Raw genomic sequence first — 25,902 nt, 5'->3', positions numbered from 1 at the left:
CTCCTTACAACAATTCTGTGGGCAAAAGAAATAAGATTAGAATGCGAGGTAGGCAGGGAAGTAACGGTATCCAGGGTGAGCGAGTGGGAGACACCTTACTTGGTTGTGAAGCTACCATCGCCTGGCACCTACTGTGGCCTACCGAAGTCCCGGATGCTGACGGACCCAGGGGAAACGGAGAATAAATAGGAAGGAGCTCCATTGTGTACGTGCGTGAGTGCTGGTAAACTCGGGCGTGGCCGAGTGGACCACGCATGCGTGTTAGTGTAGCGCGAGGCTAGCGCGCATGCGCGGTAGATGTCCAGGGGTTAGGAGCGAGAGCGCCTGCTCAGGGGAGCAATGGGAGTCCTGCGCGCATGCGTGGAGGATGAGAAAAGCCGCGGTGGGTGTTTATTGAACCCAGGACTACGCGGAGGCTAGAGATGATGCGAACACATGATAGGGCGGGAAGTTAAGCATAAACCATATGCCCACTCGGTAGTAAAGGCCTGATTTTAATAAAGACAGGACAATTCATAATAATGCACGAGGATGGTGTTGCGGGAGAGCCACAGGAGTGGACATGAGCATCTGAGGCCAGCTGAGTAGTAGGAGCCAGGGCCTGTGGGAAAGTCGAGATGTCAGATGGCAAGATAAGCCGGAACTGGAACGGAAGATGGGAGGAGTACCTATGTAGTGAGTAAAGGCTATTGGTTAGGCGTAACCATGTGGTTCCAGGTTGTCAGGACTTTCTCAGGCAGTTCCAGGGGATATTATCGTTCAAACCAGTGATGTGGCTCGAAAGGCGATATATCCATCTTTGTTCCTGTTCCAGGAGGCGTGTCTGGATGTTGGGAAGGTTGTTGTCCAGGGCTTCGAGTATGACCCATCTCATATCGTTGGTCGTATGGCCTTTTTCCAAGAAATGATTGGTCATTTGTGTGGTATTTTTCTTGCAGCGTATAGTGCTGCGATGCTCACAGATTCGGGTTTTGACTTTGCGGGTGGTCATACCAATGTAGGTCAGATTGCACGGACATATGATCCGGTATACAACATTCCCTGTGTTGCAATTGGTATGTTTGCGTAACTCCCATGTCCTTCCAGGTTCCAAGTTCAGGTATTTGGTTGTCTCTGTGATATGGCATACGCTGCAGTTACCGCAAGGGTAGTGCCCCTTGATGTTGGGGAGGCCCCAGGCGTTGAGCACCGTGTTGGAAGGTCTGGCAGGGACCCCCGGTCTAGTAGATACTATGGTGTCCTTGATGGATCTAGCTCTTTTAGTTGAGAGAAGGGGAGGTTCCCATTTCAGGTGGCCTGTGTTGAGGATCTTCCAGTTCTTTTTAATGATCTGGGAAACTTTGTTGGTCACCGTGTTGTAAGTGGTGACACATGTGAGTGGAGGGGGGGTAGGTTCTTTGGGGTACGTTGTCAGTAGACCTTCTCGGTTTTGATTTCTGGCCCTCTTACTTGCGGTCTTAGTTATGTGTTTCGGGTAGCCGCGTTGGTGCAATTTATGGCAAAGGTCTTGGGCTTGTATTTTGTAGTCTCTGGGGTCACTGCAGTTTCTGCGAAGTCGCAGAAATTGACCATACGAAAGGTTTTCACGGAGGGCTCGAGGGTGGAAACTAGAAAAGTGAAGGAGGGAGTTACGTGCAGTGGGTTTGAAATGTGTTTTACTCATGAGTCCTCCTGCAACTGCATGGATGTCGAGATCTAGAAAGGTGGTCTGGTGTCTGTCAGAACTGTGTGTGAAACGTAGGTTTGGGTCACACGTGTTTAGCCAGTCACAGAAGGTGGTGAGTGATTCGCTCGATCCTTCCCAGATGAGGAGGATATCATCAATGTAGCGCTTGTAGAACTTAATTTGTGGGATACGTGGCTGGTGGTTACTGAGCAGATGTTTGGTCTCGAAGTTGAAGACATACAGGCCCGCTATGCTGGGAGCGAAAACGCTCCCCATTGATGTACCATACTTCTGTAGGTAAAGCTTGCCCTCATATTCGAAGTAATTCTCTTTGAGTGCGAGGGTAGCGCACTTCAGTACGAATGAGGGAGGCGTGTGGTATTGCCAATCAGTCTCATTGAGGGCTTCTTCTAGTACGCGTAGGGTGTCATCTTGGGGGAGGCTGGTGTACAGACTTTCCACATCCAGTGACACCAGAAAAGAGCTGTTAGGGTCATAGTGTATGTTAGCTAAGAGTCCTAGTAGATCTTTAGTATCTTTGAGATACGTGCTGGTGGACTGGACCAGGGGTTGTAAGAAGTGGTCGCAGAAACGTGAAAGGGGTTCCAAAAGGGACCCGATGCCTGAAACGATCGGGCGACCTGGGGGAGGGATCCTATTCTTATGAATTTTGGGAACAGTATAAAAGTATGGTATTTTCCCTTTGGTAGTGGTGAGGAATTTGGCCTCACTTTTTGAAATGTGCCCACTCTGTTCTGCTTCTCCTACTAGGGTTTGAATGTTCGTTTTGAGTGAGATGCTGGGATCATGAGTGAGCAGTTCATAGTTCTTAGTGTCATTGAGTAGGCGCTGACATTCTTGGTGGTAGTCCTCTTTGTTGAGGATTACCGTGCCTCCCCCTTTATCGGCTGGTTTGAGGATTATATCAGGGTTGTTCTTCAATGATTGTAGGGCAAGCCGTTCTGGTCTACTAGTGTTTTGGAATGTGTGGGGTTCTTTGAGGGCTTCGATTTCCTTGAACACTGCTTGTTCATAGACCAAGATTTCTGGTGAGATTGAGCTGGGAGGGGGCATGAAGGTAGATTTTACCCGGAGGGTGGTGTCCCCCTGGTTGCTAGGGTCAGGGAGGATCGGAGTGTTCTCGAAGAATGCCTTAAGTTTTAGTTTGCGAAAGAATTCAGCTAGTTCGCAATGTAGTTTGAATTTATCCAACTTGGTCGTGGGGGCATAGCCGAGGCCTTTTTCAAGGATGGCTTCCTCTGTGGGTGTTAAAATGTATTGGGAGAGGTTGGTGATGAGACTTAGCGTGTGCTCGGGCCTGGTTGTTGGTCTCTGGTTTGGCTCCTCGTCTGTGCTCCCTGTGGAGGGTCGTCTTGCCAGTGTACTGTGTTCCCTCTGCGTCTCCTTCCGCGACCTCTCCGGCCTCTTCCTAAAAAAGACTGTGGTTGGTTTTGGTTCATGTATGGTGGTGGTGGACCAAAAGGTGGGTTCCAGCCATACCCGAATTGTGGGTGTATTGGGGGATACATGGGTGGGTATAGTACGTTGGGTCCCCGGGGTCCATGGTTGTTGCCATCCTATGGAGCCCCCTCTGCCTTGCTGGCGTCGGCGGTAGCTGCTATTGCTGGAGCCGCTGCTTCCGGATGAGTCTTCATCTGATGATGTCCCTGACATGTCCGCCCGATTAGGTGGTTGGTAGTCCGCTGCGGCGTAGGTCTTTGTGTAGGAGAATCTTTTGAGATCCTTTTGAAATTTGGTGATTTTGCTTTGGGTGAGGCCTTCTTTGTATTAGTTTATTTCTTTGTTGGTTTCCTCTAGTTTCTTCTTGAAGGAGGAGAGAGTGGCTTTGAAATGCGTTTCCGTGGTTTGTATTTCGATAAGGAATGCATCAGAGAGGCGTTTGGATGTTTGGATGATTAGAATCATCCAATCACGAGTGCATCTCCACGCTATTTGGGCCCAATCTTTCCGAAAGATGGGATCTTCTAGAAAGATGCGAGGGGCATTCGTGACTATCAGGCCTCTTGGCGCGGTGTTATTCCTCAGATATTCAGTGAGAATTACCCCGTGGAGTATGGTTCTTATCCGGTTGCGCTTTTTCTCATTCAGGTTGTCCCAATCACCTGTTTGTGCGATCGATGTTGCCAAATTGAAGTCAGCCAGTAATGGGGGGTTGTCAAGAATACTGTTGACATCATCCAGGGTGAACCCTAAGCCAGGGTTCTCAGCCATAGTGAAAAAAAGGGAGGGTTGGTGTTTGCGCAAGGTAAGGAAAAAACTGCTCTCACAGCTGTGCGCTGCGAATAACTGTAAAGAACAATGGGAGAGCTAGGGAAAAAAAGGGGGGTTGTGTCCGTATCCCCTGGATGTAAATAAGCTTTGTCAAAGGTGGACAGACCCAATGTAGTGTGGTACGGTCAAAATGAAGCAATGCTTAACTTCCCGCCCTATCATGTGTTCGCATCATCTCTAGCCTCCGCGTAGTCCTGGGTTCAATAAACACCCACCGCGGCTTTTCTCATCCTCCACGCATGCGCGCAGGACTCCCATTGCTCCCCTGAGCAGGCGCTCTCGCTCCTAACCCCTGGACATCTACCGCGCATGCGCGCTAGCCTCGCGCTACACTAACACGCATGCGTGGTCCACTCGGCCACGCCCGAGTTTACCAGCACTCACGCACGTACACAATGGAGCTCCTACCTATTTATTCTCCGTTTCCCCTAGGTCCGTCAGCATCCGGGACTTCGGGAGGCCACAGTAGGTGCCAGGCGATGGTAGCTTCACAACCAAGTAAGGTGTCTCCCACTCGCTCACCCTGGATACCGTTACTTCCCTGCCTACCTCGCATTCTAATCTTGTTATTTCTTTTGCCCACAGAATTGTTGTAAGGAGCGCCCCCCTCCCGCTTCCTGCATAGCGCTTTCACTCAGCCATAGTGTAATTATCCTTTTTCCCTTTTTCCCTTCCCCTTGCTGTTTTGCGCATTGTGTTCCTTTCCTTGAGACTGTGCCCACCTCATACCTCTAGCGCTTAAGGGCTATATTCGGCCTCTTCCCACTAGCGCACAGTGGGCCTCTCACCATATACACACCTCATGTAGAGGTTTCACGACCATTGCCGGTATAATCACCTGGCGCTATTCGTGTGGAGTTCACCATTTGCTCATTGTAGTGCCGTATTATTTACCACTTGGCACCCCTAGTTGACATAGCGCTTTGCGTCTTACCTAGCATTTCTAATGGTCTTGCCTCCGCCTTTTCGCTTAGCAGCATGATACACCTCAAATGTATGTGTACGTTCTCTGAAGACAGGTTTGATTATTCACAGCACTTAAAATCTATTTGAATGTTGCCTGCAATCCAGGGCACCAATGTAACTCTCTTATGTGTCTTGTGTGCGGTCTTGTTTTCTCCCACATGTTTGCGCCGCAGTGTCCGCTATTGTGTTGACACTGTGTCCACACACCTTAGCGAGTGTGTAGGTAACTAATATTTTCAATATTTTTTCACCACGTGGCACATCACCTTTTGCCACTCACTATACACTGGTCCTGACGAAAGCTCCTTACTATTTTTATACGTGAGCTGAAACATGTAGACCCACTACACAGTCAACTAGCAGATAATTATTTCTCCATTAGTTGCATCACATATCTTTTTAGTCTATATCCTGAGCCGCCAATAATAAATCTTCTAATGGCAAGGATTCTCAGCGATATTTGTTTTTAATCATCACCACATCACATTTTTGCACCACACCAGCTCCGCTGTAGTCAGGCGTCGCAGCACAACCGGGGGGCATTCGGCCACCCGGTTGGGGCCCCAATGATGAAGCATGACACCAACCAGGTTGGTGTGTGAGGGGCCTTTTAACCCACTTCGTGGGTTCCCAAACATTGCTTCATTTTGACCGTACCACACTACATTGGGTCTGTCCACCTTTGACAAAGCTTATTTACATCCAGGGGATACGGACACAACCCCCCTTTTTTTCCCTAGCTCTCCCATTGTTCTTTACAGCTACACCACCTACCCCACCATATCTACGTACAAGGTTCCTCCCATACGTCATTCACACAGCCAATAACGGCTAACACATGAGACAAGGAACACAGAAACCATAGATACTCTTTGTATAAATACAGCACATCTTGCTAGGGTTGGTAGAGGGAACCGAGACTTCCAGGCCGACACACTGACCAGTGACGCTGAGGCTCCTGCATGCAGACGCTCCAGCTGACGGTGGTCTAACACATCCCTTGCGGGTTGTCCAACTAGAGACCAGAACGGGCTCCTACATTCTCACACTTCAGGTAATGGAGTTAGACTAAATCCTAGAGGGATTCTTGGCTTCACACATCCTCACATGCTAGGTACACTTAGGTACATCTAGACAGGCATCGTGGGAGTACGCGCACTTTTATCCTTCATTTTATATCCATGTATTTATTCATGCTTATTGCAAGGTGGTAGAACTGTACTATCCTTTCATATTCACTGTACTGCTAATCATATATCTCTGCTACTATCTAATGGTTGTTGCAGCACATATATTCTACACGAGAATAACAGCCTTGTCCAGCTGGTCACAGGTTTATCCTGGTTCTGGTGGATCATGCCACACGGTACCCAGAGGCAATACCTCTGAGGACCATAACAGCACCTGTTGTGGCTAGGGCCCTGATGGGAATCTTTACCCGAGTGGGTTTTCCCAAGGAAGTTGTGTCCGACAGGGGGACCAACTTCATGTCAGCGTACATGCGGGCAATGTGGAAGGAGTGTGGAGTGACCTACCGGTTCACCACTCCTTACCACCCCCAGACCAATGGTCTGGTGGAGAGGTTTAACAAAACCTTGAAGGGCATGATCAGAAGTCTGCCTGAAAGCCTGCGGAGGAAATGGGACGTCCTCCTACCCTGTTTACTTTTTTCCTACAGGGAAGTGCCACAGAAGGGAGTGGGCTTCAGCCCCTTCGAGCTTCTGTATGGGCACCCTGTACGTGGACCTCTCAACCTGGTGAGAGACGGATGGGAAAGAACTCCCAGAAAGCTTCCCCAGGATGTGGTGAGCTACATGCTGGCCTTCCGGAGCCAAATGGCTAAGTTGCGGAAGCAAGCTTCTGACAACTTGGAAGCCAGCCAAGCAGTGATGAAGGCGTGGTATGACCACAATGCTCACCCGGTGGAGTTGGAGCCTGGCCAGAAGGTGTGGGTGATCGAACCGGGAGAGCTTAGTGCCCTCCAGGATCGCTGGTCAGGACCCTTTGAGGTGTTGGAGAAGAAGGGTAAGGCTACCTACTTGGTGGACCTGAAGACCCCTCGTCAGCCCCTGCGGGTGCTGCATGCCAACCGCCTCAAACCCCACCACGAGAGGCCCGAAGTCATCTTGATGATGGTGACTGACGGAGGAGAGGACGTGGAAAGCGAGCCTCTCCCCGATCTGTTTGCGTCTCAAGAGAAGGATGGGTCGGTGGAGGGAGTGATTCTCTCCCCATCTCTAACTCCTGAACAGCAGGAGGACTGTCGCCAGGTCCTGGGGCAGTACTCTTCGTTGTTCTCCCTTGTCCCGGGTAGGACTCACCTGTGCGTCCATGACGTGGACACAGGAGACAGCCCACCTGTGAAGTCCAAGATCTACCGGATGTCAGACAAGGTGAAGGCCAGCATTCATAGTGAAGTCACTAAGATGCTGGAGCTAGGAGTGATCGAACCTTCTAGCAGCCCCTGGTCCAGTCCGGTGGTGTTAGTACCAAAAGCTGCACCACCGGGTGCCCAACCAGAACTGAGGTTCTGTGTGGACTACCGGGGACTGAATTCAGTGACCAAAACTGATGCTCATCCGATCCCTAGGGCGGATGAATTGATTGACCGGCTGGGAGCTGCCCAATATCTAAGTACCTTTGACCTTACTTCTGGGTACTGGCAGATCTCTTTGACTGATGGAGCAAGGGAAAGGTCAGCCTTCTCCACGCCCAATGGCCACTACCAGTTCTGTGTGATGCCCTTTGGGCTCAAGAACGCACCTGCCACGTTTCAGCGCCTGGTAAACCAGATCCTCACCGGAATGGAGAGTTTCTCTGCTGCTTATCTGGATGACATAGCCGTCTTCAGTAACAGCTGGGAGGATCACTTGCGTCACCTGCAAGCTGTTCTCCAGGCCCTGAGACAAGCTGGATTGACGATCAAGGCCAGCAAGTGCCAGATCGGGCAGGGGTCGGTAGTGTACCTTGGACACTTGGTGGGTAGGGGAGCGGTGCAACCCCTCCAGGCGAAGATCGAGGCCATCATGGCCTGGGAACCCCCCAAGACACAGACTGAGGTCCGAGCATTTTTGGGCCTCACGGGATACTACCGCCGCTTCGTGAAGGGGTACGGTACCATCGTAGCCCCCCTCACGGAGCTCACGTCCAAGAAACAACCTCGACGGGTAGTCTGGACGGAGGCTTGTCAGCAAGCCTTTGAGAAATTGAAGAAAGCCATGTGCGAGGCCCCGGTCTTAAGGGCCCCAGACTTTTCCAAGGAGTTCATTGTCCAGACAGATGCATCAGAACATGGCATTGGGGCAGTGTTATCGCAACTCAACGAAGAGGGTCTGGATCAACCCGTGGTCTTCCTATCCCGGAGACTACTTCCCAGGGAACAGAAGTGGAGTGCAATAGAGCGTGAAGCCTTTGCAGTGGTATGGGCTCTGAAGAAGTTGCGGCCATACCTGTTTGGCTCGCACTTCCTGGTTCAGACCGACCACAGACCCCTTCGTTGGCTGATGCAAATGAAGGGGGAGAATCCCAAGTTGTTGAGGTGGTCTATTTCCCTACAGGGAATGGACTTTCAGGTGGAACATCGGCCTGGAGTGGACCACGCCAATGCAGACGGTCTCTCAAGGTATTTCCGCCTTAGTGATGAGAACTCCCAAGGGGTTGGGTAGCTCTCCCCACTTTCAGCTGGGGGGGGGACGCGTGTTAGACGTGTCAGCCCTTTGGGTGGTCCCTCCTCATCATTATTTATTTTGTCCCACTTTTGCCTCAAACCCTGTTTGAATTTTTCCTTTTTGGGAACCATCAGACTTTTTCGTGTTGCTGCAGATTCAGGGAGCCATTTTACCTACCCCTGAAACTTCTGTCTGAGGGCCTGGAGCACAAAATGGTGGCCACCTGTGACATCACCAGCATCCACTGGAACCTACCAGCACCTTCCAGAACATTCCAGAACCCTGTGACAGTTGGAGGCGGTTTAGAATGTTGGGAAGCTAAGACAGAGAGTTGGCAGTTGGAGCTGGCAGTTGGCACCTGACTGGTGAAGAGTGAGCAGCAGAAACCTGAAGGAGGAAGGAGTGAGGCAGCAGGGGTGGAAACTTGTGCCTGGAGTGGGGTCCATAAACCCACCCTTGGACAGCAGGAACAGGCCTTAGAAACAGAGAACAGCAAGATCCTGACCTGGAAACTGGTTTTCCTGGAGTCCGACGTCGAGTAGCCTGAGACCGGGAGCCCGAGGTGGAGAAGCGGCGCCGACTGGAAGGCGGACGTCGTACCCGGAGCCGCCAGAGGTCGAGAGAGGGCGCCGTCAGAGGTCGTGAGGAATACCAGAGGTCGAGGAGGAAGTCACCCGAGGTCGAGTGAGCGGCGTCATCGGAGGAGTGAAGTCCGCCCTCCGGAGTCGTCGGAGACCGAGGTGAGGAGCACCGGAGGTCGGGAGTGAGGATCGCACTCCGGAGCCGCCTGAAGTCGACATCGAGTCAAGGCCGGCCGACATACCATAGTCATACTGGCTCCTGTGTCTCTCAGAGCCTCCCCTCTTTGGCCGTTGATGGTGACCCACTGCCCATACTTTACGGTATTTGCGGGCACCTGGATCTTAGGCACCATCTCCCGTTCTCCCAGGGACACTAAAGTGACACCCGCCCACTCCCTTCCCTTAGTTAAGGGCATCTCCTCCCCGAGCACTACACTAGCTACTCCGGGGGTCTTTCCTCCAGTGGGAGGGGGTGGTCGTTTCAAGCACTTCGGATCTCCTTTATAGTGTCCAACGCCACCGCACTCATAGCAATGGACAACCCTTGGCTGCTGACTCTGGCCAGGATTAGGGTTTCTGGGTGGGTTAGCCCTAGGGGTGAATCCTGTTCCCTTCCCTTGGAAGTTATTTTGGGGGCCTTTGGAGAACTCTTTTCTTTTCCCCTCCCTCTTTCTTCTGGGGGGCGCCCTGTCCGGCCTTTTGAGTATCCCCTCCAGTCCCCCTTGTGGACACCCGGGTACTAGCCCAAATGTCCGCCTCCTCAGCAAGCTTCCGGGGACTGGTCAGCTTGCTATCCACCAGGTGTTGCCGCAGTTCAGGGAAACATTTCTCGAGCAGGTGTTCCTTCAGTACTAGGTCAAACAACCCCTCGTAGTTCCTCACTTCACTGCCCTGAATCCAACCCTCAAGTGCCTTCTTTGCATAGTCCAGGAAGTCCACCCAATTCTGTGTGCCCAGTTTGTGACTACCCCTGAACTTCTGTCTGTACTTTTCGGGTGTTAGTCCAAACTTCCTTATGAGCGCCAGTTTCATGGTGGGGTAGTGGGTCCGCTCATCCTCTTCGAGGGCCAATAAAGCATCCCTACCAGCTGGAGGCATGTACTTGTACAATCCCCCTCCCCAGTACTTCTCTGGAACCCCATGGGCCCTCAACGAGACCTCATAGGCCGCTAGCCACTTGGCGATATCATCACCCACCCCATAGCTAGCTACTATGTCCTTTGGCAGGTAGGGTTTAGGTTCCCTGGTGATCTCTTGGGTTTGGCTGCCACCATTAGGAACAGGTTGTGCCCCGATTCTCAGGATCTGAAGATCTATTTCTTTCAGTCGTAATTCATGGGCCATCCTCTGCTCCTCCTTCTCCTTCTCCAGCCTTGCTAAGTCCCATGTGAGCTGTCTTTTCTCCCTCCGGTCTGTTAACTCCACTTCAGACAAGCCACCGCTAGAGGCACTGCTGCCCTTCCTGGAAAGTGTCCTGGGCCCCGCTGACAGGTTCCCCACCTCAGGTTGGTACATCTCAGCCCCCTCGGCGTCAGGCTCTCCATCCCGGTCTTCCTCCTCAGCCTTGCTTTCCCGTCGTGCCTCCCCCCAAGCCCTTAAGCTGGTTTGGAGTGCACCCTTCTTTGCTCCTGGGGGACAGTACACCCCCTCCCGCTGGCAAAACTCCCTGAGTTGGGCCACAGTGTACGTTTCTAGATTTTCTAGTACAAACTCCATCTCGCCCACTCAGGTTAGAGGACAGGTTTTGTGCAGTAACTATGCAGGGGGGTACCTTTAATAATACCTCCTCCCACCACCAGAGTAAATTTGGAAAAAACAAAAACCCACAATTAGAAAGGCCGCTTTGAGAAAACTCCCGGTGTAGGCCTATGGACTACCCACAGTTATTGTTGAGTATACGTAGGCACAGCTCTATCCCACCACTGAACACCAATTATGTTGGAAATACACACTCCCACTCTGGAAGGGTGGTGGTGTACTTCCAGGACACACTGTGGTAGCTTGGCTCGAGTGGTCAGGAATCAGGCTCCGTGCTAAGCATACGACATACCCAAACAATAACCATGCGTGCATCCGTTCCAAAAACGACTCTACACCGTAAAAATTATGAAAATAGCTTTCTTTATCTTCTTTTTCTCTTAGTTGCTGATTGGATAAATAAATAACAATCACAATATACAAACTTTTTAAATAGTACAGGTCAAATAAATACTGGCTTAATGATTCAATAAATAGGGGTGATCATAAATAATGAAGGCATAAATATGAGTGCAATACATACAGGCAATTAAATATTCTGAGGCAATAAATACTGTGAACCAATAAATATTGTGCATCAATAAATACTGTGGACCAATAAATACAGTGAAGCAATAAATAGGTTAAATACAATAAATACAGTGCCCCTAATAAATACTTAAAAGCTGACCGTGACACTCATAGAATCAGATCACATTTGAATTCCTAAGGGCTGATTTGGCCCAGGCACAGCTTGTGGGGATGTGGAAGGCTTGAGGGTGTCTACTCCCTGGCTTGGACAAGGCTGAGGCCTAAACTGAGGTAGATCAAGGGGGGAATACCAGAGACCTGGCTCTCTCCCTCCACACAACCTCTCTAGATTAGTCCCAGCTCACCCCTGGCACAGTCAGGTTGGTTCCAGCACCTCCCTAGCCCCTTAGAGCAGTCTCTCAGGTCTCCACAGGGCCTTAGGCGCCCTCTACTCCACTTACTGCCCTTTTTCTGATGCTCCGACGCCGCTGGAGTCGTGTCGACGCCGTGAGGCGGTTCCGATTCAATGTCGGCGGCCTCGGCACAATGTCAGTTCCTGACGACGCCGGTAGGCGGTTCCGGATCGATGTCGGCGGCCTCGGCTCGATCTCGACCTCCGATTCGATGGCGTCGGGCAGTCTTTACTCGATGTCGACTTCGGGCGGCTCCGGTCCGATGGCGACCTCGGATTCGATGACGTCGGCCGGCCTGGACTCGATGTCGACTTCCGGCGGCTCCGGAGTGCAATCCTCACTCCCGACCTCCGGTGCTCCTCTCCTTAGGTTTCCGGCGACTCCGGAGTGCGATCCTCACTCCCGACCTCCGGTACACCTCACCTCGGTCTCCGACGACTCCGGAGGGCGGACTTCACTCCTCCGATGACGCCGCTCACTCGACCTCGGGTGACTTCCTCCTCGACCTCTGGTATTCCTCACGACCTCTGACGGCGCCCTCTCTCGACCTCTGGCGGCTCCGGGTACGACGTCCGCCTTCCAGTCGGCGCCGCTTCTCCACCTCGGGCTCCCGGTCTTAGGCTACTCGACGTCGGACTCCAGGAAAACCAGTTTCCAGGTCAGGATCTTGCTGTTCTCTGTTTCTAAGGCCTGTTCCTGCTGTCCAGGTCCTTAGGATGGTTTTTCTTGCTTCTTCCCACACAGGGCTCCAGGCTGGGCTCAGTCAGTAGGGACTAGTATCAAGGGTGGGTTTATGGACCCCACTCCAGGCACAAGTTTCCACCCCTGCTGCCTCACTCCTTCCTCCTTCAGGTTTCTGCTGCTCACTCTTCACCAGTCAGGTGCCAACTGCCAGCTCCAACTGCCAACTCTCTGTCTTAGCTTCCCAACATTCTAAACCGCCTCCAACTGTCACAGGGTTCTGGAATGTTCTGGAAGGTGCTGGTAGGTTCCAGTGGATGCTGGTGATGTCACAGGTGGCCACCATTTTGTGCTCCAGGCCCTCAGACAGAAGTTTCAGGGGTAGGTAAAATGGCTCCCTGAATCTGCAGCAACACGAAAAAGTCTGATGGTTCCCAAAAAGGAAAAATTCAAACAGGGTTTGAGGCAAAAGTGGGACAAAATAAATGATGAGGAGGGACCACCCAAAGGGCTGACAGGTCTAACAATATCCATGTATTTATTCATGCTTATTGCAAGGTGGTAGAACTGTACTATCCTTTCATATTCACTGTACTGCTAATCATATATCTCTGCTACTATCTAATGGTTGTTGTAGCACATATATTCTACACGAGAATAACAACTGTTCAATAAATCCTTATTGAAACGCCCAGACTGTTTATTCTGCGTATCTCTGAGACAAACTAAGTGAGCACGAGTGACTGAGCGAAAAGTAGTACATGGTTTCCACGATCCGGAGGAATCCAGGTTGTCATGTTCTAAGGTTGCTAGAAATGATTCTCTCCCCGATAAGAGGAGACACTAGTGGCACTGTGAGCTAACTAATGCAAACAGGCTAACATTCTTGGTGGGGGACCACGGAATCAGTCTGCCACCAATCCCACAGTTTATTAATCCAAAAGCGCAGGTCCTGCATCAGTACTATAGGAACTACAAGACAAGTCAGGGTCGCCATACAAAAAAACCCAGAAAATATTGGTCCCCTTTAGAGAGATGCCAAGCCTTTCAGCACAAAATTCGCACTTGTGCTATGGTATTTTGAGTTGGTGTCAAAAGAGGGATAGACTGGATTTGCACATTCTTGCTCAGAGGCACGTCTATCTACATCAGTTGCTCGCATGAGGCAATGATCAGAGGCACCAGTCAGTAGAAATTTCCCAGTGGTGGGAGCCCTACCAACCACCACCAGGCATTGCATAGTGGGTGGTTTGTAATACCTACCAATAGCAAAACGTGCTGTTGAGTGGAACGGTCAACCCATTTATTGAAGGTTTACATGCACACAACAACAAACCAACCACCCATGTGTGACGTGGACAAACAAGGCAAGGTCGATAAACTGTATCAAGAGGAACATTAAACAAGCGGGTCCTTCCAACGGTCCTGTGGACGGACGCAGCTGGGATGTGGTTGTGCAGATCCTTGCAATTGGGAAAATCACGCACTGTGGCCAAACTTACAACTGAACCGTTGAGTATATATATTTTTCACTAGAGGGCAAAAGTACTAATGCATCTTTTATGAAATAAGAGAGACCATCACCCGAAAATGAACATATTATTTGCGCCTTGAATAAAGGTTAGGTCTAAGCAAGTCTTTTCCATCACATCCTTGCTGATGACCCCTTCAGACTTTACGAGCCTTTACAGACTGGAATGAGAGTCTTGGAATCAACCCTTGATGGCCCTTGAAAGAGGACTATAAAGACTGGGTTAGGTCTAAGCAAGTCTTTTCCATCACATCCTTGCTGATGACCCCTTCAGACTTCACTAGCCTTTACAGACAGGAATGAGAAAGTCTTGGAATCAACCCTTTCTGGCCCTTGAAAGAGGACTATAAAGACTGGGTTAGGTCTAAGCAAGTCTTTTCCATCACATCCTTGCTGGTGACCCCTCCAGACTTCAAAGCCTTTACAGACAGGAATGAGAGTCTTGGAATCAACCCTTTATGGCCCTTGGAAGAGGACTATAAAGACTGGGCAGAACTTAACATTTAAAAATGCAGAATTTTCAAGAGGGTCTTATTTAGGGGCAGTTATTTTTACCTGACATTTGACAGCAAGCATTAGTAAAAAAACAGAGAGCAAAATTGAATTTTTTTCTACACAAACAGATTGCAGTTAGACTGTTCTACAAGTATACTTTTATATGAATGAATTTTAAATATATATATATATATATATATATATATATATATATATAGGAATCTCACTGCAAAAGAGCGTAGCACACTGAGGCAGAAGGATGCACTAACTAGGAAAGGAGACTATTCAAGATCTTGCCCATAAGTTCTGTAACAAGAGCTGATGCTTGACTGCATTAAAGTAAGAGGATGCTTTTATTTTCCTTCAAAAGGTGTAAGGTCTCTATGTGGCCCAAGCCTCACTGTCGAGGGTTATCCGCTACGAAGGAAGCAAAGCAACTGCACAAGGGTTTCTAACTCAGATCCTTCAGTAGTACCAGATTTAGACAGCAGGAACTGACCTGTCCTCCCACTTGTTCTTTTTCAGCACTTGGAAGGCTTCCCGCAATAAGAGACGGCATAGCTAGAGAAAAATAAAAAGAACATGTTAACCTTGAGGTGGAGAAGTCGATTCATTCAAAGACAAAAGGGCAACTAGACCATTCCTAGTTACTACCAATTGAGAAACCTAGCCTCCTAGCCAGACAGGAGACCTCAAAGGCAGAAAGCAGACCCCAGTGGTGCACCATTAACACCCATCAGATTGTCTTTCATTTGTGCTCTCTGGTCACCTATATGAAAAGTGGGGCTCGTAAAAGCATCCCTTGGTCCCATGTCTGTAATTGAGTGAACCCAAGAATGCAGAATATGCCTGAAAGCTCTATCCCCGATTGTTTGCACCCAGGTCTTTACACCAGTAACGTCTGTCAAATGGCTTTCCTGTGCATTTTCAAGTCTGCTGATATGGATGGTAAGCTTGAGTATCCAAAGGTAAGTTTGTGGAACCAAACAGCTCTGCCCCCAAACTAGGCAGGCCGAAGGGTGAGCCAGAATACATATAGGCTACTTGACACATATAGTATTCCAAACTGGTGGTTCATGCATTTAGGAATAGGAATGCTTCTTACCATATAAAACTTATCCAGCCGCAGCCTGTCTATTCCATTCCACTCCCGGTTCATTGTCTGCCAGAAGGTCTTGAGGAATAGAAGTTCTACAAGTCAGAAAAAAGAAAATTAGCAATTCGGTCAAAGGTGGGAATCATGTAGTTAGAAAGTCTAGATGCTTGAAATTAGTAGTTTTAAAAACATTGGTTGGAATACAAAATTGTGAGTGAAAGTCTCAAGATTAAAAAACAAAATATGGTTTATGGTTAGTTGTAAGGCACAAGTGGGTGTTATGGAACAGGTCTTGGTCTAAGGAGTAAGAGAAAGTGACGGTTAGACAACGGGCCCAATTCACATAGGTAACTTACAATTTTTCGGTATTCACACTCAGGGTAAATTTACTACAAATGTTTATGTTACAGGTCTCCTCCCTCTGACATAGATAGCAATTGGCTTACTCTTGAGTGGGTGGATGACAACCAGACCTAAACCCCTCCCTGACCCCTATTACTACTTCCTAATTACATCCCCTTTTACAGTAAATCTGCCTCTTTAAGCCACTACGCTGTGTTCTTCCCACATTTACTACTAAAACGTAATCGCATGTGGAGACTCCGCAGTCGGGGCAGAGAACTCGACACATACAAAATTTGTGAATAGCGCTTTGCAGTGAGTTTTGTAGCACTACAAATAGCAGTTTATGAATCAGGCCCTGGGTGCTTGAAAACAGGGATGGAATATGACAATAATAAGGCAAGCACTTACTTTAGTGTTAGGGGCAAGTTTTCGCTATAATGGTCTTTAAAGCATGGCCGAATCCATGCAACAGCTTTTATTATTTGGAGGGGGGAAAAAAACCTCGAAATTAAATTTTCTTTTTGACTTTTAAACTAGTGGCCAAACTCACAGACAGCAAGCGTTTTAAAACTATGCATCTTGCTTTGCCTTTTGAACTATTGTAATTTTAACTTGTAATTTCTAGCTTCCATCCTAGAGTTAATATCATCACCCATGCAACCTAAGTCTCAAAACTAAGATTATCAACACTGTATTTTCTACACTCACAGCTGCCTTTGTTTTGTGGGTAACCCACTGCAGAGGATACTAGTGTCACTCTGGTTTACACAGGGTAGCCATAATAAAAATGAAAGCACGCTCAGTAGTAGTCAACTTCCACAGCCCCATGTCCACAGGTTTGCACTGCTCAGCTGAAAGCGTTCACCCTTTCTAAATGCTCCCATTAAGCCTTCAGCAGCATACTGCAGTAAGCGGCTTCACGGTCACGCGAGCAATGTTCTGTTACATACACAATTGTGTTCAATCCAATAGAGGCACAATGGCTCCTCTCCTACACAGGTGGATAATAGTACTTGACCAGCAGTCCCAACCCTGGGCATCGGATGGCTGCACAGGAGGAGTACTTTGTTAGCTCTACAGAGGGGATGTCACTTCAGCAGCACATTCAGTAGCGCCGGCTTCAAGAGTTGTGTTTGGCACTCATTCTTATGGGCATTTACCTCATGCACAGTACCATCAGTGGACAGCAGATTTCTATGCAGCATACGTTTTGCTCTCCCTTCATGGAAGGTTTGCTCAAGACTAAAAAGGGACACCTCAGTCGCAAGGGCTTGTGTTTTAGGTCTCTCAGGGGTGTTTTCTTTGCTACCAGTGCAAATGGTAGATAAAACCAGTACTTTAAGCGCCCCAGTTTCTCACGGACGGCGTTATGCCAGCAGCCCTACTGCCCATCGATAGGATGTACGGAGGGAGCCAGGAGGAGAAAACATGAAAAACAGATGTGGCAACAATTCCACTTGATCGGTCACAACTTACGCGCATCGGTGTTCATCAAAGCATGCATGAGCTGGGAAATGGTATTTGCCAGGTCCTCCTGTCAGGGTCAGAAGCAACAACATTAACATGGACATAAAATCAGAGGCTATAAGCATAACTAACTTTTAATAGCTCCAGTCCACGCTCAGGCACCAGGTACAGGATTACAAGAACGTGCCATTTTTCATTAAACTCACCTGAAGCAGCGGCTTATCCTGCATCCACATACAATAGAAGAGTCCTTTCCATATTTTGGTTAATTCATCTTCACTGAATCCAACTGACAATAAACAAAAGCCTAATATTAGAACAAGTGTTAGTTTTTATTTAGCGAATGGTATATTATATGGGCTTGAACTCTGAGGAAGAAGCATTAGCAACAAATAAAATGTAAACTAAAAAAATCTGGAAGTATGGCTGCCACAAGATTTCTTTGAGGATTCATTGCATGTCGATTACAAAAGAACAAAGGGAACTTCAAGCAAAAACACAGCAAAAAAACATAACACCCAATGAAAGCAATCCCAAGGGCCACGATGTATTTGATGGTCAAGGTAATGGGGGAACAGTTGAAGTATAAGCAGTGCTAACAACATAGTATTATCAAAATGCGGTTTCTTTTTATCCCATGGGTAAGCAGACAGCAGTGTCAAAAGCAGAATACCATACCAAATACATACAATGATATCCTTTTCAGATAACACCTCGAGGCCTGTGTGCCACCCCAAATCGAGGACTGGTATTGGCAGTTGGAAATGGGGATAATGCAGCGTGCTTTCCTACCCTGAATGTTCATACTGACAAGTGCCCACCTCTATGCAAACGTAAAGTGTGGAAAGAGTTTATTCTGCTCCTGCACTGCTAAGACGAGAAAGATGGTGCTTACGCTCAGCTAACGGAGATCAGACAGGGGCATAATGGTCCACGCGAAGATGCATGTCCATGGCCAAGGAAAGATGCACACATGCCAATCTTAGAAGGTGAAGTTGCGGCGATTACAGAAGAGACAATTAGCAGAAGATCGCTCTGATCTAGTGCAGCTTTTCCTACAGGAGCTCAACCTCCCCATCAGTCACCTAATCTTTGGCTGATGTAATGTAAACGTGCCTGATGTGCCAGCCTGAAATGTGGGTTGGGGTGAGGCACTGAAGGGCTAAGAGCTCGATGGAGGACTGGTGCCTGCTGCCAGAGGAGAAAGCACAGTCATGGATAAGGCTGCCAGAGGAGAAAGCACAGTCATGGATAAGGCAAAGGTTCAGTATCGTGGCAGCCACCTTGAAAAGCAGCTAAAAGGTCACGCTGAGAAGCCAAGCAGATATGAAGCCGGATCCAAGAGTTGAAGGGCAAGCGATGGTCATTTAAAAAAAGGAATAAAAGAACGACCATTTGGAACTTTAAAAAAAAAAAAAAACAAGGGAGTGGCCAGCGAGGTGACAATGAGGGAGAACGAGGCCATTTTCACACCAAGATAATTTACGAGAAACCAAGAGAATTGCAGAGCTCTCCTGCTACACCCATTGACTGTACACAATCACAATGGCATCCGTTAAAAGCTTTGGGATGGATTGTAGCATCCACTATGAAAACGTAAAACAAATGGGTTAAATAAATGAGTGTTCAACCAGGAAGCAGCGCCAGAGATCTGGAAGTGAATAGTCACACATCATATCAAAGAAGCAGCACTATCAAAGTTGGCAGGAGTTGGGGAAACTTCGAGAACTAGACATGATGAATTAAAGACAAAACTTCTGGATTACAAATAAGTGAGAAGGAAAGGAGAGGACCATAGAGGGTTATTTCCACTGGGTCACAGGCAAGTGCACTTTAGTGCGATAACCTACCACAAAGGTGGGGGGATGAGCGTTAGCCCCACGCTAAGAGTTCAATCTAAGAAACAACTGCTGGTGCCTGACAACTTGCACAAGATTCACATCTTCTTGCACTAGGTGTGGGAGACAGCATAGAAGAGAGCTTAATTGTATGAATAGCAACAAGTGGTCCTAGGAACACAAAGTTTCCCCAAAGACAGTGAGAGGTCAGAAGAACAATGAGGCGAGCAGACCGAGTGGAGGATTTAGTAGATCCTACAAGGACAGGCCTGCTGACGAAGTCAGGCAAGGCAAGTTTGTTGAGCGTGCAAACCTGTCTCAAAAGCAGTCACCTGTGGCACATTAAAAGTGAGTGGTAGTGGCTTCTACCTCAAGACTCAGATTCCGGGGCAGACTGAGGGACATACGGGGAAACATGCATAGGAGCAAAATGAAAGGGGATCCCGGGACCAGAGTAAGGCAAAGTAAATGACTGGCAAAAAAAAGAGAGCAGGGAGACTGGACAACACACACACACACACAAAGCCACCTAGAAACAGTTGGAGGCGAAATAGCGCGACTGGAATGAACACTGCAATAACACAAAGTGAGGGTCTGGGGCAGAGGTTCCTCGCATAGACGCGAGTAAAAATACCCCAGGACCCTGCCTGAATAACAACCACTGTTAAACTACACAGACACTGGGCCAGAAACACACAGTGCTCACATTCTTAGCCGTGAGAAAGGCAGATATAGGCTTGCAATGGCTTCCTGGAAAAGCAAAGTACCCACAGCCAAGGCCTCAATGAGGATAATAACAAGAAATGTGTCAAATAACTATTTCCAAGCCTATGATTCTCAAAGTAAAGACGCATCAGACAGCAAATCGGCAGATGATTTGCCTTGTTAACAACGCATGGAGGAGACAGCGTTGCAAGCAATTACAAGGCACTTCCTAGAGGATATTTTTCATGGCCTTCACATTGATTGCTCCTTGTTTTGGGGGGTGAAATGGACTTCAACAAGAATTTCAGGAGGTTTGGATTAGAGGATGTTCCCCATGGAACAGGCTGTCAAAACAAAAGAGCTGGAAATCCGAAGACAAAATTGTTGACTTCGTTAAACAAAATTACAGCTCAAGAACCATTTGAGGACACTGAAAACGGTTCTATCAAATAATCAGGGGTTTGTATAGGGCGGCTACTCACCCGTGAGGGTCTCAAAAGCGCTGGAGGTGTGGGGTGGAGGATCTGCCGATCCGTCTGGGTGCTGGGATTCAGTCGAAGAGCCAGGTTTTGAGATACTTGCAGAAATGGGTCAGCGACGGGGATTGCCCGAGGTGTTCCAGGCCCTGGCAGAGGTAGGAAAAGGATCTTCCTCCAGTACTGTTCTTGTGGATCCATGGGAAGGTGGCGATGGCCAGATTGGGTGAGGTGTATTTTAGGTAAATGGAATTAAACACAGTCAATCAGATATGCTGGCCCTGCATCGTGGAGGGCTTAGTAGGAGTGTGTGAGAAGCCTGAAAGTCATTCTTTTGTTGACTGGGAGCCAGTGGACTTCTCGATGGTGTTCGGTGATGTGACTATGGCGGGGGATGTTGAGGACCAGTCTGGTTGTGGCATTTTGAACGTATTGTAGTTTTCTGAGGGTTCTGTGGGGATCCATCTGAATGTCTTCCTAAGCAGGCGAAGCGTGTGGAAGTATGATGAGGACTCGGTGCGGATTTGGTGGTTCATTATGAGCAAGGAGTCCAGTATGATGCCGAGGTTTCATGCGTGGTCTGTGGGGTGAGGGGATTCCCAATGCGGCGGGCCAGCAGGATTTGTCCCAAGCTGAGGGGGTAAGTCGCAGGATGAGGACTTCAGTCTTGTCAGAGTTGAGTTTGAGGCAACTGTCTTTCACCAGGTGGCATCGAGCCTTAACCCCGCCGTGGAAGTTGTTTCTGGCGACCGAGTTCGTTGGTGAGGTAAAGGATCAGCTGGGAGTTGTCGGTGTAGGAGACACATTGAGTCCATAGTTCCGGACGATGGCAGCGAGTGGGGCCATGTAGACTTTGAAGAGGGTGGGGCTTAAGGAGGAGCCCTGGGGCATTCCGCAGCTGATCTCTGTGGGTTCTGAGAGAAATGGAGGTAGTCTGACTTGCTGTGTTCGACCGGTGAGGAAGGAGCGGATCCAATCCAAAGCCTTGTCACAGATGCCAGCTCTGTGGAGTATCGTGATAACGGTACAGTGGGAGACTGTGTTGAAGGTGCCCAGAGACGGCGTGAGGGCTGCGGTTTCGCCTTGGCCGAGAAGGGAGCGGATGTCGTCGGAGTCGGCGGTGCTGTGGTTGCTTCGGGAACCGGATTGGGAGGTGTCCAGGGCATGGTTTGCTTAGATGAACTCAGAGTTGGACGTTGATGGCCTTCTGGCTGGGAAGAGGAGCGCGGAGATGGGTCAGAAATTCTTACGGTCTGTCGGATTAGCGGATGTCTACAGCAGGGGGTTGATCTAGGCGTGTTTCCAGTCGTCAGGGAAGGTGGTGATCTCAATGGAGCATTTGATTGTGCAGCCAAGCTCGGAACGATGGAGGAGGCTGCTCTATGGAAGATGTGGTGCAGGCATGGGTTGAGGGGGCTACAGAGTGGGTGCTCTTCATGGTCTTGAGTGTATCCTCTGTGGTGAGCGGGGTCCAGTTGAGCAGATCTGTTGGGGTGTGCCGTGGTTGGGTGCGGTGGTGTCGGGCATGGTAGGAGGGTATTGGGTGTTGAAGCTGTCGCAAATCTGCCTGATCTTGTGGTGGAAGAAAGTGACAGGTTTGTTGCAGAGGTCTTGGAAGGGTGGGACGTCTGTGGTCTCACTGTTGGGCCTGGCAAACTACTTGACGATGGCGAAGAGTTCTTGCCTGCTGTGTGTGTTGGTTTTGATTCTGTCTTGAAGGCCAGAGACATTAGAAATAATGTAAAGATTATGGGGGGTGCCCGGTGGAGAAGAAAGGGGGGGGGCTATAGAGGGCTTTATGGGGTACCTCTTAAGGTCCTCCTAGGAGTAAATGACAGGGAGCTTATCATAATACACAGAACACACAAAGAGGCACTCCATATGCAACAGAGGAATAGACCATCTGACTTTGCTGACGGGGGAGGTCACCATTTTGAACAGAAGGAGCCAGCAATGGAAGTGGCACTGGAAGAGGAGGGGGGCTTCTGCTTTGAAGGATGCAGAATACCCATGTTCCAAGACATGTCTGTGGATGCACTCATGAAACAAAAAGAGTTTTGTCAAAATTAAGGACTTCATGAGAGAACACCTTTTTGTGGCTCCACATCTTTAGATTCAAATTTGTGGCGCAAAAAAGCAGTACACCCCATATTGTCTGACAGCAACAAGGACCATTTTGAGTGATGGACATCACGCGGTTGACAGACCAGATGAACAGATGGGCCCGAGAACAGATACAATACAACCTATGCAACAGAAGTGGAGGAAAGCACACCTCTAAACTGAACACTGAGGCCTTAACGGTAAGGAGGAAAGCAGTGTTAGAGGAGATATGGATCGCCTGAAATTCTAAAGACAAGGATGAGGGCACACTCAAGCTAACATACACGTACAAGGAGGGGGAACTGCTAGCTGCTAAAGAGACAAGCACAGTCTCAGATGCTGGCTATAGAGGGTGTGGGGGAGGTAGAGCAATACCCATTGGCAAAAGAAGTAAGCTTTCTTTAGCTTTACCCACACCCAGTATTCAGAAGACACTGTGAGGGAATGATGCAGTACTTGGAAGGACAAGGTTGGGCACCATACATAGATCCTAAAAGACGGAAACTGGGTATCACACATAAAACAAGAACCAGTGGAAACCTGCTTCTAGTGGTCAAATTGCAACATGTGTATTTCAGGAACAAATATACTGCTAATATGCAAAGGAGAATTTGTTTCTATCAAGGTTTTGTCTTAAGGAAACTCAATTGCTTCCAGAACTCTTCTGAAAGTATAAATGACTTGGTGTTACTTGATAATGCCGTCAACTCACCATTTCAAATAACCAGTATGGAGTCACAGGACAGATCAACTAAGGTTTTATAAGGCCTACTTTTAGCTGCCCGGGTGTTAAAACAGGGAATCCTACTTAATAACTCCCTCCGTTCTTTCCTAGACTTAAATGCCAAATGGGAGCAGCGGGGGGGGGGGCACTGGTCTGAAGGATGCATGCATATCCCCTAGAGCATTGGTGACCCCTCCAGGCACTGGCTCATTGTGAGAAAGTGGGTTTCTGTTGCAGTAACCCCCCCCTTTTTTGCCTAATAGCTGATGCACTTTTCCTTGTTGTGCCCTGGGCTCCTGCCAATCAGGTGCCCAGGGCCTGTGTTCCTTCCCTAAAATACAAACTCCCAATTGGCAAACCCTGGCCACATGTCAGCCCCTAGTAAATGGTACCCTAGGTACCCAGGGCCTTGTGACCAGGGAAGGCCTCTAAGGGCTGCAGCACTCATTGTGCCACCCTTAGAGGCCCTGTACCCTTACACACACACACTGCCTTTGCAGGCTGAGTGTCTGGGCGCAGGACAAAACAAAGAGTCGACATGGCACACATCTCTGTGTGCCATGCCCATCACCTACACTGCCAAGGCATATGTCAGCCACCCCTCTGGCTGGGTGCCTTACGCCTATGGTGTGGGCGCAGGAGCCCTGTGCCCCTACAGTACCCAGGTCCATTCCTGGGCACTGTAAGTACAGTGCTGCCATTTACAAGTACATGGTGCTGAGAGCCGGTCAAACACGAGCTCCACAGCACCATAATGGCAACACTGAAGACTGGGAAGTTTGGTATCAAACTTCTCAGCACATTAAACCCACACTGATGCCAGTGTGGGATTTAATGTACTAAGCACCCCAGAGGGCATCTTAGAGATGCCCCCTTACAGCTAACCTACAATCCACGTCTGCTCTGAGGCTGCCCAGGCTGCCACACAGCAGACACGTTGCTGGACCCCTGGGTGGGAGAGCCCCTGCTCTCCCGGGCCTGCAACAATGCACTTCCTGGGTGAGGTGAGAAATCTCCTCCCCCAGGATGAGCAAAGTGAAGCTTCAAAGGCATGCCGCCAGTTGGAGTTTCTCCAGGCCACTGCAACCCCCCACTCTGGCGGAAAGCTTGGCCGGAAACCCTATACAAGGATAGGGGATGTGCCAGACTGCCAATCTCACCCCTCAGGTGGGGGAGGCGAGGTGAAGCACATCTCCGGGCTCTCGCCATCTTGAAGATGGGAGGCCCTACCCTATCAGGATTAGGCTACTGCCCCCCTCCCACAGGAGAGAGGCAGGATAGGGGGTGTACCCACCCCAGGACAAGGACCCATTGGTCCCTGGCCTTCACCTACCTGTAACGCCCCTAAATCTAGTATTTAGGGGCACCCTGAACCTTCCTTCCTTAGATTCCAGATAGAAAATTACAAGAAGAGCAAGAAGAACAAAGACCTGCCCTGCAGCTGCTAAAAAGAGAAGAAGACACCAACTGCTTAGGCCCCAGCCCTACCGGCCTGTCGACTCTCGAACCTGCACCAGCGCGGCATCTCTCGTGGCCAGCAACCTCACCAACCCCGGAGGACCTGGCTACCTTTTGGCTCTAAGCCCCTGGGACTCCCATGAGTAGAGGCTCTACTCAAGAAACCTACTTTTAACCCCTGGCAGCAGCCCGGAACCGCGGACCCAACACACTCTGCACCAGCCAAGCCTGGCCAGTGCTGGAGTGGACAAAGACCCTGAGGACGACCCCACGGCGACTGTGACCCCGAGTCCGGCACCCAAGGACCCCCCTCGACATTCCAGAAGAAGCCTGCAGCCTCAGAACAGAGTGCCACCCCAACCGCGATCAACAAGAGGGTAAGATTTCCGACATCAAAAGGCACCCCTGCACCCGGCGGCCCCCTGTGCCCAATCCCGGGGTACCCACCTAACCTACAACTACCCAACTTACCTCTCGAAGTGGTGGTGGCACCTGAAGCATCCTCGTCCCCGAGCTTGCAGCCTTTTTCCAAACCGGAACATTCCCATTGATTTCCATTGAGCGCCCGACGGCTCAAAAGCACCCTGCACCCAGCCGCCCGAGTGGCCCTGGCAGTGCACTCTCTACACTAACTTACTTCCCCACTTGCCCTGAGTAAGTGACCAGGAGCCCAGCTCCCACAGCCGCGTGGCTTGCCAGACAGCAGCCACCAACCAAGGCCCCACTATCCCTCATAGGATAACATTGGGCCTAACTCTCTCTGCACCCGGCCGTCCTGAAACCGCTGAGGGTGAACCAACTGTACCTACCTGACACTGGGGGGCCCCTGAGTCTATGCCCGGAATTTCAACTCTGCCAGTCGAGTACTTACCCTTAAACCGCTAACTTCATTTTCCTCATAGGGTAACATTGACTGGCTTTTTCTTCAAAAATCTTCTAAGTGTGAACTTTTCAAAACTGCAAATATTCATCAAAAATCAGCCAAGTGACAAAAACGAATTTACTCACCTGCTCCTAGGTGAGCTCCCAGTGCTGGATCTTGGTGCCCAGCCCTGACTTTGAAAAGTGTCCACAACTATACTTACCTCTAACTCATTTTTCTCCCATAGGAAACCATTGCCTGCTTTTC

The 25,902-nt window shown here is 49.4% G+C and overlaps 1 protein-coding gene across 2 annotated transcripts in view; it reads right to left on the bottom strand.

Moving 5' to 3' along the window:
* The window catches only part of RRP1B (ribosomal RNA processing 1B), a 161,800-nt gene that overhangs the window by 122,051 nt on the left and 13,847 nt on the right, over positions 1 to 25,902 (bottom strand). For both annotated transcript variants that reach the window (XM_085620779.1, XM_085620778.1), the window contains exons 2-5: positions 17,676 to 17,758; positions 17,479 to 17,536; positions 15,667 to 15,752; positions 15,061 to 15,122 (exon numbers count right to left, since the gene is read on the bottom strand). In XM_085620779.1, coding sequence (XP_085476905.1) covers positions 15,061 to 15,122; positions 15,667 to 15,752; positions 17,479 to 17,536; positions 17,676 to 17,758 — 289 coding nt within the window. The remainder of the gene's footprint in view (positions 1 to 15,060; positions 15,123 to 15,666; positions 15,753 to 17,478; positions 17,537 to 17,675; positions 17,759 to 25,902) is intronic.

Source organism: Triturus cristatus, chromosome 8, assembly GCF_964204655.1.
Source record: "Triturus cristatus chromosome 8, aTriCri1.1, whole genome shotgun sequence".
NCBI lineage: Eukaryota > Metazoa > Chordata > Amphibia > Caudata > Salamandridae > Triturus > Triturus cristatus.
The sequence above is the reverse complement of the archived record's forward strand: the minus strand, read 5'-3'. Positions and strand labels throughout refer to the sequence as shown.